This window comes from Dichotomopilus funicola (genome assembly GCF_033296635.1).
Source record: "Dichotomopilus funicola strain CBS 141.50 unplaced genomic scaffold C8A04scaffold_101, whole genome shotgun sequence".
NCBI classification, from domain to species: domain Eukaryota; kingdom Fungi; phylum Ascomycota; class Sordariomycetes; order Sordariales; family Chaetomiaceae; genus Dichotomopilus; species Dichotomopilus funicola.
Window position 1 is genome coordinate 1 of NW_026944122.1, and position 13,035 is coordinate 13,035.

Genomic DNA, 13,035 nt, shown 5'->3' on the forward strand with positions numbered 1-13,035 from the left:
GCCAAGGAATGTTCGACCCGCTTATATGTTCGGCTCGCTTATAAGGTACGTTATTCTTTTCATGTTTCTCTATTCAAACAATACATTGAGTGAAGATGTCTAACCCATTATCGATGCCCATGGAAATAATATACAAATCTAAATCCAAACCCCTCTCAATTATCCAGCGTTTAATATCCACCACACATAATACACCTTCCTCCCCTTGACGCCTTCCTTACTCATCAGTCAAAAACAACCCGCTGCTTTACACCTCGGACTCGAGCTTCTTCTCACCCCCCTTCTCACCATCATCAGCCTTCTCCTGCGGCTTCTTCACACTCAACCACTCCAACGACGCCGTGCCCAAAATCGTCAAACACGTCACAATCAACCCAACCTGAAACACCGCCCGTAACGCCTCATTATACTGCACCAACGCCTCTCCCCTCACCTTCGCCGGCAACGCCTCCAACACCCCCGTCACACCCCCCTCGTTCACCAACCTCGCCTCAAACCCCGGAAACCCCTCCAACCTCCTCACCAACTGATTCGCCAACACATTCTCGCCCACCGACACAAACACCGTCGACCCCACAAACCCCCCAAAAAACATCAACGCCATCCCCAACGGCACATCCCCCTTCGGCAGCGCCGCCTGCACCGACAAATTCGGAATCTGAAACGACGACCCCAATCCAAACCCATACACCACCTGATACCCAATCCACACCGCCTGTCCACTGTCCACCTGCAACGTCGTCAACAGCCCCGCGCCCACCGCCGTGATGCACGATCCCACGATCGCCAAGGGCGTGTAGTAGCCAACTTTGGAATTAAACACCCCGCCCAAGATCGACCCAACAACAGTAGCCAACATGACGGGGAGTAAGCGCAGGCCAGAATCGACGGGGGATACTCCGAGCACGGCTTGGAACCAGATGGGGAGGAAGTAGATGATGATGATTTGGCCGGCGTTGATGGTGAAGGTGGCCCAGAGGGCGGAGGGGATGGTGCGGCGGGAGAAGAGACGGCGGGGGATGGTGGCTTGGGTGGGGGAGAGGATGGTGGTTTGGAGGAGGGTGTAGAAGATGAGGAGGGCCATGGAGATGGTTAGGAGGGCTATTATGCGGGGGTTGGACCACTGGTTGGCTTAAGTTAGTGTCTTGTTTCTTTGGGAGAGGGAGTGTGTGACAACGATAGGGAAAAAGGGGAAAGGGGAAAGGGGGATATGTACCGGGTAGGCTTGGCCGCCCCATTGCAGAGCAAGCAACAAACACACCACGCCGGGAACCAGAACGGCCGTGCCGATGAGATCGAGCTGGAGAATCTTTTGGCCGAGGGATAGCTCCGCTGGGTTTGAGTCTTTGCCCTCCGAGCCTTTAGCTTCCGAGCCCTTAGTCTCCAAGCCCTTGGTCTCTGAGACCTTGGAGTCCGAGACCTTAGCTTCCTCAGGAGAAGGTTTCCCTGGAACAGGCACCTTCATGAAGAGCGCGACGACAAGCATCGCCACGCCGCCAATGGGCAGATTCACGTAAAAGCACCAGCGCCAAGTAACATTCGACGTAAACGCGCCGCCAATTAGCGGCCCAACAATGGACGCAATACCAAACAACGCGCCGAACGCGCCCTGGATCTTGGGGCGCTGGTGCAGCGGGACGATGGAGATGATAGTAACGATCTATTTATCACCCATTAGCCACCCCCTTATCCACGAAAACAGGACCAAATAATTAGAAAATAGAAAAGCAAAAACTTACAGTCCCCGCGAAAATCCCCGCCGACCCAACACCACACACCGCCCGTCCAACAATAAACGCCACCGAGTTCGGTGCCGCGCCCGAGATGACCGAGCCCACTTCAAACAAGAAGGTGCTCGCGAGAAACACAACCTTGGTCGAGAAGACGGTGTACACCTTGCCAAATAGCAGCTGGAAGGCGCAGCAGGTGAGCAGGTAGGCGCTGCCGTACCAGCCGACGTCGCTGAGGGAGTGGAATTCGTTGGATATGGAGGGGACGGCCTAATCAGTGTACTTTGTTAGTTAACTAATTAATAGGTGTGATTGGGAACTTGGGACAGGGAGAGAAGGGGCGTACGGTGGAGATGATGGTCCGGTCGAGGGAGACGAGGAACATGGTGAGGAATACGGAGACGATAATGAGGGTTTTGGTGCTGGTGCTGATTTCCAGCTCGGATGCTGGATCTGCTGGGGCATCTTTGGTGTCGTGGTTGGCTCCGGAGGGTTCGTCTGTGAGGGTGGAGGGCGTGGACTTTTCGGGCTCTGGGCTCGTGCCCGTGGGCTGGCCCGGATGGGGGTCGGTTGACATCTTAGGAGTTGGAATGAGCCCGTAGTTACTATGGATGTGCAAACTGAAATATTTTGAGTTACAGAGTGTAAGATGGTTTCAACCACCGCTCGAGGTCAGTTGGGTTGGTAGGTGCAACATTCCCATTTCGAAAATCAAGGATCCCAAGCGTCCTTTAAGGGAATCATCGAGGCAGCCATTTCCGGGTCCATCGGCAATGATTTCCTGGTTCGGGCGCTCAGAAACTTCGGGTTGTCATTCATGGTGGTGGTCGGGGGGTTCTACCACCCGGTCTACCCTTTCTTCAGCAAGTTTAGCCAAGCCCCTGAGCTTTGCTCGGGGAAAGCTAAGGCCCGAGAATCCAATGACAGCCTTGGAACTGCGCAACAACGTTGGCCGAGTGCGGGTGAAACAAACCGAAGGATCGGAAGGAGCATAACTAATGTGACTCATGGAAATGAATTCTATGGCGCGATATTATCAACCTAGAGCAATACATTACTTGCATCTGCGTTCAGACTTATCTGGGTGGGGAGTTGAACTCACGCTCGGACACGCCCTGACCCGTGATCATGTGAACTCGCGTCAAAATACCAGGGTTAGGGTTATTTTCTCCACTTGCTGCCTATGCCCCACCAGACAAACGCGGGCCAGCGACTTCAAAAGAACGCGACTTTTGACGCCAACGTGACATCACGGTGAGCACCACCATCCCACGCCGGGACTCAATGGCCTCCGACCCCCGCCAGCGATGCTTCTGAGCAATTCATCCACAAATCCAGCCTAAAAAACACAAAAAAACAAACACCGCCATGCCACCATGGCCCCCGGACAGCACCAAAACACCTTCACGGTGGTGCCCAACCCCCTGGGCATGCAAGGCCTGATGTCGCGCCCAGCCGGCGCCGGTCTCGCCGCCGCCGCCGCCGCCACCGCATCCCACAGCCGGCCGCCCATGACCTCCAAACAGGTGCAAAAAGCCTACCGCGAACGCACCCGCGGCCCGAAGCTGACCAAGGCCGAGCAGCGGCGCATTGAGCTGGAGGAGCAAGCGCGGATTCGGAAGGAGTTGGAGAGGGATAAGCAGTTGAATCGGGCGAGGGTGTTGAGGGAGAGGAAGAAGGAGAAGGAGGCGAAGGTTTTGGAGGAGAGGAAGAAGAGGGGGTTGCCGCTGGTGAAGGTTAGTGCGAGTCAGGATACGATTGCGCGGTTTGTGAGGGGGAATGGGACGGGGAAGAAGAGGGAGGTGACGGGGGCCATGAAAGAGGAGGGGGCAGGGGGGAAGGAGAGTGTTGCGCCGGGGGCTGCGCCTGGGGTTTCTCCTGGGGAGGGGGGGAAAAAGAGGGCGCGGTTGGATACGGTATCTGAGAAATCGGAAGAGATGCAGGGAGAAGAGGGAGGGCAAAGAAAGAGGGTACGGTTGGATGAAGCGGTGAAATTTAAGAGCGGGGAGAAAGGACAGGGAAAATCGGTCGAGAACAAGAAGGATTCCGTGGAGACGAACTCAAGATCAACAACCCCCGGGAAGGGTGACGTCGAATTTGCGGGCCTCGCTCCTCAGGAGCCTGTCGACAATTCAATTGCGACACCGAACGGCCCAACGGACGTTTCACTCACCAAGGAAAAAGCGCAAGCGAAGGAGATGGACGCAACAATCACGAGCGTACCCAAACCCACACCACTCCAAAGCGCGCCGGTCCCGACCCCACAAGTGAAGCCCATGGTTCACGATGTGGCACCAGTACCGGCACCCGCACCGATACGGCGACCGACCAAAGGCGCTGAACCAGCAGCAGGGAAAAATCTAGAGAGGGCAAGTACCGCGGACCGGATACGACTTGACTCGCCTCAGGTAGAAGTGCCGATCACGAAAACCGGCTCGGCGGTGGCGGTTGACACGGAGGCAAAACGGACGGCTATATCAGCCGAACAACTCAAACCTCTGGTGTCTGCCAACCGCCCAACACCCACCAACTCGTTAGCCCCGAAGCCACAGCCTCCAGCTGTCCCACCTGCCTGCCAGGGGACACTCGTTCAAGAAACTCGAAGGCACAACCAGACAACTCCTAAACCGATCCCTACTTCTGTGCAACGCCGAACATCCCTGAACCAAGTTCAGACGCCAAAGCCACGTAACGTCGCCCCAGGGCCACAACGGTCGCACAGCGCGTCATCAGCAGTCCTTCGGGAAATCACAAACAGGCTGAACCAAACATGGCCGATGTCTGCCGGCGCTGGCGTCCAGAAGTCCCGGCCTAACCAGGCTTCACCAAGCATCTCCCATCGCCGCACATCGACAGTCCCTACGGTCAAGCAGCAACGGCCCGAGACCCCAGCAAGAGTGCAGCCGCAGAACGTGCAGAAGCCGCAAAAACCCCCGAAGCCACAGTTTCTTCCCCCTCATCTTCGTCAGGTGTCCGACAAGCCAGCAACTCCCGCTCCCGCTCCCGCCCAACCGGAGCTTCGAACTCTACATGACGATATCCCAAACGGTCTCCCAACGAGCACCCAGCTCTTCGTCATGTCTCATCTCGATGAGTTATTCCCGAGTCCGACGCAGGAGGCAAGGGAGTTGGGGATTGAACGGGTGGCGCCGGCGAAACAGAAACCGCTACAGCCAGGGCCGACGAGCCGAGAGACGCAGCGGGAAACTGTGAAAGGGCCCGTCCAGTCTAGACAACCTCCCCGGCCAGTTGCCCAGGCAAACAGGTCGATGGCACCACCTCCAAGGCCTCCAGTGAAGCCAGCGAGGCCAACGGCAATGGGGCCACCACCGAAGGCACCGCCGGTCAAGCCGGCCGCGAGCAGGCAGTTCAAAGCAGCGGTCACGAGTCGCCGGCCTGCACCACCCAAACCCGCCGACGCCCTGGATGTGCCGTTCATCGCGACCCAGGACTTGATGTTCTCCACGCAGGATCTCCGAGAGCTGGAGGAGCCAACCCCGTCCAAGGGAGCCAGGAATGCGGGACACAATCCACCACGATTTAAACAGCCATCAACAGGACCGGTATCAGGACCCGGGACGGTTTCGTCACAGCATTTGGCATCCCAGTTTCAGAGAAAGCCTACGTTTGCAAGGAAGCAGGCTGTCAATCCTGCTGCTCCGACATCAGGTCGTGCAACTGGGCCGACATCAGGTCACCACGCTCATGGGAAGGAGAACATTCGCCCGCAGCCGCAGCAAAGGCAGCAACAAACAGAACCCCGAGGCCGCATCGGTCAGGTTAAGCCAGCCCGGCCAGATACCAAACCTATGTCTCCTATCTTGAACCCCAACACGGCCATACAGCAGGAAAACCAACCCCCACACCAACAACAACAAAGGCCGCAACCCGAACAACCACCCCAAAACACCGCCCCCAAACTTACCCCAACAGTAAACAACCCACCCGCCAAACCCCCTTCACCACCCCCCGAAAAACCGCGCTTCTTCACCTCCAGCGGCCTAGGCGTCGACACCCTACTAGCCATGGGCCGCAGCCGCAGGACCCACGAGGAAGAGCAAAAGAGACGGCAGGGACGCGGGCTATCAGGTGGGCTATCAGGTGGGCTATCAGGTGGGCTATCAGGTGGGCTATCAGGCGGGGTTAATCGTGACAATACCAACGGCAGCCACAACAGTAGCAACACCCGCAGCAGTAGCAACAGCGGCGACCGCAGCAACAACAGTGTTAACAATGCCAGGAGTAGCAATACACATGGGGCGACCAACCAGGGGACTAACCGAGCGGCCCAGGGAGCGGCCGGCCGAACGACCAACCATACGGCAGACCATACGGTAGACCAAACGCTCAGCTGGGCCGGGAAACAGGCCGCCAGCCTGCAGATGGCGTCGCAGGAGACGGACTATGGCGATTTGGAGCTGGATGCGATGGACTTTGATAGCCTTGTTGGGATTGGGGTTGGGAGGTGATGGGTGTGAGATGATAGGTTATGAGATGTTGTGGTATGTGAGGCCGTGTGAGGATGTGGTTGTGTCATGACGGGTGTATTGGTTGGATGACCATGAGTATGGGTGGGTTGGGTAGGAAGATGTACATGAAATCATCGAGATGGGTATGAGATGGTTATGAGGAGGGAATGAATAGACACGTTAAATACGGGATCATGGTGACGAGCATCGGACGGCATATGGATAGAGCATCAGGATGGTTGGTTCACGCCACGGAAAGGGTTATAGCATTGTATTGTATTGTTTGTGATATCTTATACTGACTAACTGCTTGGACGACCACCTGGATGACGGTCAGGGGAGCATACCCGAGTTCTCCTATTGAGCTATAGACCTCAGGCAGATGCGTTGGATCCCATGCGGCTCTGGGCAACCAACTGCTTCTAGTTGGGAATATGCACTTTTGCCCGGCTGGTTGGGCATGATGATTCTGCATGTTGGGAAGTCAGGGTTAGGGTGACTCAATGAGATAGGACAAAATCACAGTTTGATGTGACTCCTGATTGTGACTCTTGAATGTGACTCTAGGGCTGTTGTTGAGTGGGGTTGACGAGCGTGAATTTGCTCAACAATCCATCATCGCTTGCATGTTTTGACAATGCTTTTCAACTTTTCTCATATTTGTCTTGCGCTCGTACCTCTCATGTTGTGTCGCAGTGTAAACTCAAAACTGCACTCCAAGGCAGCCTCATCAACCTTGTCAGCATCAGCATCAGCATCAGCCCTCAAACCCTTCTCCCAATGATCCTCGAATCCTGGGTTCTCCCACCACCCACCCAAGTATCTACCAACCAATGAACCCCCATAACCGACACACAGGCACCCAGGCACGCACTTCGAGTAAAATGAGAAAACCCAGAAGAGCCTGAAAAGTGAGAGAGTGAAAAAAAATGAGGGTGAAGGAGAAGAAAAAAAATCGAACTTTTTCGTCGCGGCGCATTCCTGCCCAATCGCGGGCCCCTTGACACCTAACGGGCACCACCAGAACAGGCACCCAAATGGGCAGCAAAGAGACACACACCTGTTTTGTGTGAATGACCAGCCAAACAACAACAACACCCACCCTATCCCCTTCCAACATAGGAACCATCCGAATGGGGCGGATGTTGCAGTTGCAGTCGCAAGTTGCAGTTGTAGTGGGTGAGTGGGTGAGTAGGTGAGTGGATTGTCTGTGAGTTTTGCTCCGCCCAGTTAGTTATGCCCAGTCACGCTCACAATCACCTGCCCGCCTCACCCGCCCAAGGGGCCTCTCACTGTGAGGTTACTCCCCCTTTGAGGGTGAGTGTGAGTGTGAGTGAGTGAGGGGGGCTCCTGATACGGTTAGTCTGGGTAGGTCACTCTGAGATGTGAGAGGGGGCATGCTGGAAAATCCTAGACGGGACAATAACATGCTGCCTAACTTCCTAACAGCATCACCTACATAACTCGGGCAGAAAATCCTTCATACAGGAGCTTTCTCTTTACCTTCCATTTCATTCAACACCCGCTGTGTATTCGGCTGCTTCATTCACTACGGGCGATGCAGTAAGTACTCAGACTCCCAACAACCAGCCGACTCGGCCCGGATTCAAGCCCTCCCGCCGCTGGACGCGCGTGTTAATGCGCAGGTGCGCGACCGCAGAACCTCCTGACAGGGTTCAAAGGGGAGCAGAAAGCGGGGCGCGGCTGGGTCGAACCTGCGCTGTGGACTGGGATTGGGACTGCGGGACTGCTGGGGCCTGCGCTGCGGGCGGGCGGGTAGAGCCCCGTGAGCCGCTATAGGATAGACGTGGGGGGAGGGTTTCGCGTTCAGCGGGCAGGTGGGGTTTGTTAGTGGCTCGTTGGCGGGGTGGTGGTTCAGCCCTGCTTGGTTGTTTTTTGTATGGGAGGCCTGCGGCGGTTGCCTGCGTGAATGATGATGACTGTGCTGTGTGAATGAAGTGCAGGAAAAGGGGTTTGCAGCCTTTCCATGCAGATACAGATACCCTTTGGGCATTTTGCCTGATGGATGGGGCTGCTACTGTGCATGCAGGGGTATGTCGGCGCAGTGCAGGGCGTGCAGTGCAGTGCAGGACATGCGGCCTCACTTCGGGTTTGGGATTTCGGTCGCTGCGATTGTGTCGCTGCTGCTGTTTTCACTTTGTCTCCATCCGGGCAAGCACGACTGACAAGCACGACTGGCAAGCACGACTGTGTAAAATGATCCGATGAAGTATATCTCCTTAAATAACCTCAAGTGACTGTCCGCGCCATCTCACTTGTTCGCTTAACAACCAAGGATCTTCTCCGCATTCCACATTCCTTCCCTTCGCGTCGTGGGACAGACAGACGGACAAGGACGTGGCAGCGCACGTGTTGTTGTCCCTTGTGGTCTGCCTGCCTTGCCTTTAGATCTGTGCCTGAGGTGTGTGTGCCGTGCCGGCCGTGCCGTTTCAGCCCCCCCTGTTCAGGTGTCGTCCTGACCTGTCGCATCGGGCGGCTGCGCGCACTGCCCGCAGCATCTCAGATCTTGGTTTTCGGCGTTACTCCGTCCTACTTTTTACTTTTACTTTTACTACACACATCGCAGACGGGGACCAGACCCGAGAAACAGAGAGATATTGAAGGAGAATATTGAAAGGAAGTTCTGGGAGTAATAAACGCGACGACATTTTCAAGAGGAAGGGGACAGCAACGGATTTGACACGTTAGGTCTCCAGTTCTGCAGCAGGACCCCGCTGCTGCGACACGCTGTGAGACCAGGTACAGAAGTGAGGAGAACAGACGGAACCCACAAGTCCACGTCAACATACCTACCTCTCCAGCTCGAGGTAAACAACAACACACCGAAAATAATAAAAGCAACATGCGCCCCCGCCGCGCCCTCGACCTCGACTTCGACGCCCTCGGCAGCATCTCCAGCGACACGCGCCCCTCGACGTGGGACTCGCGCACCTACATCGGCTTTGGCGATGACACCGGCAAGACAGCCACCAGCGCTGGCGCTGGTCTCGGCGCTGGTCTTGACGACGAGTACCGCTCGCGAGTGAGCGTAGGCGGGAGACGGTCGCTGGGTGGTGTGCTGGGCTTGGGGGCCGCGAGTGTTATTGGGTATGGTGGGAGTGGCGGGAGTGGGAGTCTGGGGGATGAGGAGGATTATGTGTTTCGGTCGCGGGCGAGATCGAAGCCGAGGAGTCGGACGAAGAGTCGGTTAGGGTTAGGTTGGGATTTAGATTCAGGGTTGGATTTAGACCGTGATCTTAACCGTGACCGCGACCGGGACCGCGACCATGAGCGGGAGGCTCGTCAGGCATATGCGTTGGAACGAGCTGGGATGATAGCTGCGCGGAAGGAGAGACGGAAGCAGATGGAGAAGGACGGGGGGTATCTAGTGCGGTCGCATGAACCGCCGCCAGAGCTGCAGCGAGAGCGGGACTACCCCCGGTTGAAGCAGCACCATTCGTATTCCCATCCGGACGAATACGATCGCGGGTCTCCCGCTCCCGCTCCATCGCGGCCGGTGTTGAAGTCGTCGATGTCGGCGGGCGTAGCGGAGATGGAGTTGGAGATGGATATGGGGGGCGTAGAGACAGACACGGAAAAGTTGAAGAGCCGGTTGGGGATGGTAGATCGGACAGAGACGAGTGGGAGTGGTGGACATGAACACAGGAGTAGTCACCGTCGGCACCAGTCCAAGAGCAGTTCCCGACACCACCGACACGAGCAAGACACGCAGGACTACCCGCCGCCGACCGACTATCCGTACGTCATGCTCGACAACACAACATCCTACAGTAACAGCCGTAGCCACCGTGCTCGATCCCCATCCTCCTACCCCCCCACAACCTCAGCAGCCCCGCGAACCAAATCCCGATCACACCCCCGACACGACTGGCCCGCGTCAGATTCCAACACACACTCCGGCTCCGACGACGACGGCACCACTGACTGCGATTTCACCGACTCCGACTCTTCGGCCCCGCGTCCTCCCCCACCCGAATATGGTACCAGCCCCGTGAAGTCCGCAGCAGCCCTCGACGACGAGGGACGCGGCCGACGACGGAGGAAGTCGGAGAAGAGGGAGAATGAGCGGTTGGAGAATGAGCGGTTGGTGGATGCGCATCGCGATGCATGGGGGGTACCGCCGCGGGTGCCGGGGCCGCCGGTATTGGCGGGTCGGTCCGGGGATGGGTTGGATGATGATGGGATTGCAGTTATTGATATGGATGAGGAGGAGGCGGAGATGAGGAAGCGGGAGATGGAGCTGGAGAGGGAGATGAGAGAAAGGGAGAGACGGGAGGATGAATATGGTCGGAAGAAGAAGAGCAAGACCAAGACGCGGAGTAAAAGCGAGGGGAGTAGCAAGAGCGGGAGCGGCAGTAGCCGGAGTGAGAGAGAGGAGCGCAGCGAGAAGCGGAAGAGCGGACGGACCAAGCACCACCATGCGGGTGATGAACTCGGTGCTGAAGGTATCTACTTCCGCCCGGAACGGCCTATTCGTCCCACGCTCGCCGCAGCGACCACGGCGTATGACTCTCAGTCTGGCTCGGGCCGGTCACAGTCCCGGCTGCGGAACGACCATCGCGAGCGAGACTGTGAGCGGGAGATGTACGAGGAGTACCACTGGTCCAGCCGCGAGGGGAACGAGAAGGAAACGCGATTCGCGTTTCCTGATGAGGCGAGGGATGAGCCTGAGCCAAAGCTACCGAATCCCAGGGTGCCCTCGACGGCTGCGCGCAGGAGACGGCGGAGCGAGAGTTATGAGACGCGCCGGAATGGGGTCAGTCCGGTTGTCATGGCCAGGGCGAATTCGTGCGTTCTACTTTTCTTTTATTTTTTATTTATTTACTTTTTATTTCTTTCTTTGTCCTATTTCATTGTTGATGCCTTGATCCAAGACCGACTAACTAAACGAACAAACAACAGGAAATTCCGCACGCCCAAACCGCAATACGCCCAAGTCCACGCCCTCATCCTGACCTGGTCCTTCCACGACCTGCGCGCTGAAACCTACACGGCCCCGCCCGCAGCCGACTATGTCTCGCTCGAGCAGGAGACCGCCCGTCTGCGCACCTGTCTGCAAAACTACGGCTACATCGTGCACGAGTACCTGATCCCCATGGACCACTCCGTCGAGAGCCTCAAGAATGAGCTGCGCCGGTTCTGCCGGTTTGCGGCTGACGATACGCTGCTGATGGTGTATTACCATGGCCATGGCGCGATGGATAACAATGAGTTGATTTTTAGCAGGTATTTTTATTTTATTTTATTTTATTTCCTTTTTCATTTTCTTTTAGGGTACTGACCAGCCAGCCACGACCACCCCGAAAACCCCGAGTGGTCCAAAACGGCCGCTGCCGAGCTCTACGCCGCGTTCCTCGACGGCAACGCCTGTGCCATCCACAGCGCCCGCGTCGAGCGTTACCACGAGCTGCGCAAGAAGTAGTACGTCCGCTAACCTTTCTCACCATTACACACCTACCCACCCTAACACAAATTAGCGAACGCTACCGCCCAGTCTCCACCGTCCCCTGGGACGCCATCCGCAGCCCTCTCCTCTCCGCCCCCTGTGACCTCCTCCTCGTCCTAGACTGTTGTGCCGCCGGTGGCGCCGGCCTACGCCATCTGAACTGGCAACCACCCCCCGGCGCTGAGTCTTACACCAAGCACCTATTTGCAGCATGCGGCTTCGAGTCCAGCACCAACGACGACATGACCGCTGCCATGTGCTCGGTGCTTGACGAATGGGTTCCCCCTGCTCTTCCCCCTGCAGGTACCGCTGCCAAGTCTACCTCCCGCTCTCGATCGCGGTCTACCTCTACCAGCCACAGCAGCGAGGATAATGATAAAAAGACGAAACAAACAGGCGGCGGCACCCCCGGGCCTGTTGGCGCAGGGCAGTACCTCACCACCAAGCGGCTACACCAGCTGATGGAGGATAAACTGCAGAAGGGCCCGGCTGGGTCGCAGCCGATTTTTAAACAGTTGTTGCCGCAGGATCCGGAGCAGTATATTACTCTGCCGAATTTGGCTGCCGCTGCTGCTGCTGCTGCTGCTGCTGCCGCCGCCGGGGGGAAGGATGTACGGGATGTGCGAGAGGTAAAGGGGGGGCTGGGGAAAGGGAAAGTCGGTGGGGCTGTGAGGAAGAAGGCGGTTGTTATTGAGGAGGGGTTGGGCGGGGCGGAGAGACGGGGGAGGGGGTATGTTTTGGCTTGAGGGGGCGAGTGATAGTGGTGTTGGGTTGGGTACTTCTGGGTTGTTGTTTGGGTTTATTTGGGATTGGATACGGTTGGATATGGTTATGGAGTTGCTATGTTAGTTTGACACTTGCCCACGGCTTGGCAGTTGAGAATTGGACGGGGATTTACCGGGTTTTGATGGCTTTTGAGACTGGATTTGATAAGTGAGCGTGAGCAAGGCCTTGAGTGGTCAGGCAGTGGATTTCTCAACTCTGGACAGTGACGGCATATCTGACACAGCATCGGGATGGTTCGTCTGCAAGATCAGACAGTCGGGTATGTCATACAAAGTTAATTAGTTTGCCATAACCTCTAGGACGAAATGCTTCTATTCTGCTCTCTTCCCTCATCGTCTTGCTTCACTTCGTTTCCCATCCATGCTATCCTGTTTTCGACTCCCTGCTATGTAAACCTGAGATGAAGACAACCCCAAAACAACGACAAGGTAAACCCAACCACTTACATCAATGCTTCTTGTCCCTGTACGTCAACGTAGTCCAACTTCATCTTCTGTATTGCCACGCCAGGAATACGGCCTAAAGGTGAATGACCAACACCTGGTACAAAACAGTCCTTGGATAGCAACGTTTATCCTCAGCG

General features: G+C 56.5%; 3 protein-coding genes across 3 annotated transcripts; 2 read left to right on the top strand and 1 right to left on the bottom strand.

The window, feature by feature from the left end:
• Nucleotides 1-247: 247 nt before the first annotated feature.
• C8A04DRAFT_15660 (major facilitator superfamily domain-containing protein) lies at nt 248-2,307 on the bottom strand (the record flags this gene model as incomplete). The annotated part of the gene is made up of 5 exons (XM_062778570.1): nt 248-1,123; nt 1,217-1,351; nt 1,454-1,660; nt 1,740-2,000; nt 2,077-2,307. 5 exons carry the CDS (start codon nt 2,305-2,307, stop codon nt 248-250), a joined length of 1,710 nt encoding a protein of 569 aa, XP_062633024.1.
• Nucleotides 2,308-3,106: 799 nt separating this feature from the next.
• Nucleotides 3,107-6,199, top strand: C8A04DRAFT_32830 (uncharacterized protein; the record flags this gene model as incomplete). Its single annotated transcript, XM_062782229.1, has 1 exon — nt 3,107-6,199. One exon carries the CDS (start codon nt 3,107-3,109, stop codon nt 6,197-6,199), a length of 3,093 nt encoding a protein of 1,030 aa, XP_062633025.1.
• A 4,792-nt stretch (nt 6,200-10,991) lies between these two features.
• C8A04DRAFT_15656 (uncharacterized protein) lies at nt 10,992-12,412 on the top strand (the record flags this gene model as incomplete). The annotated part of the gene is made up of 3 exons (XM_062778568.1): nt 10,992-11,446; nt 11,510-11,638; nt 11,698-12,412. The coding sequence occupies 3 exons, from the start codon at nt 10,992-10,994 to the stop codon at nt 12,410-12,412; spliced, it is 1,299 nt and encodes a 432-aa protein (XP_062633026.1).
• Between the last annotated feature and the right edge of the window lie 623 nt (nt 12,413-13,035).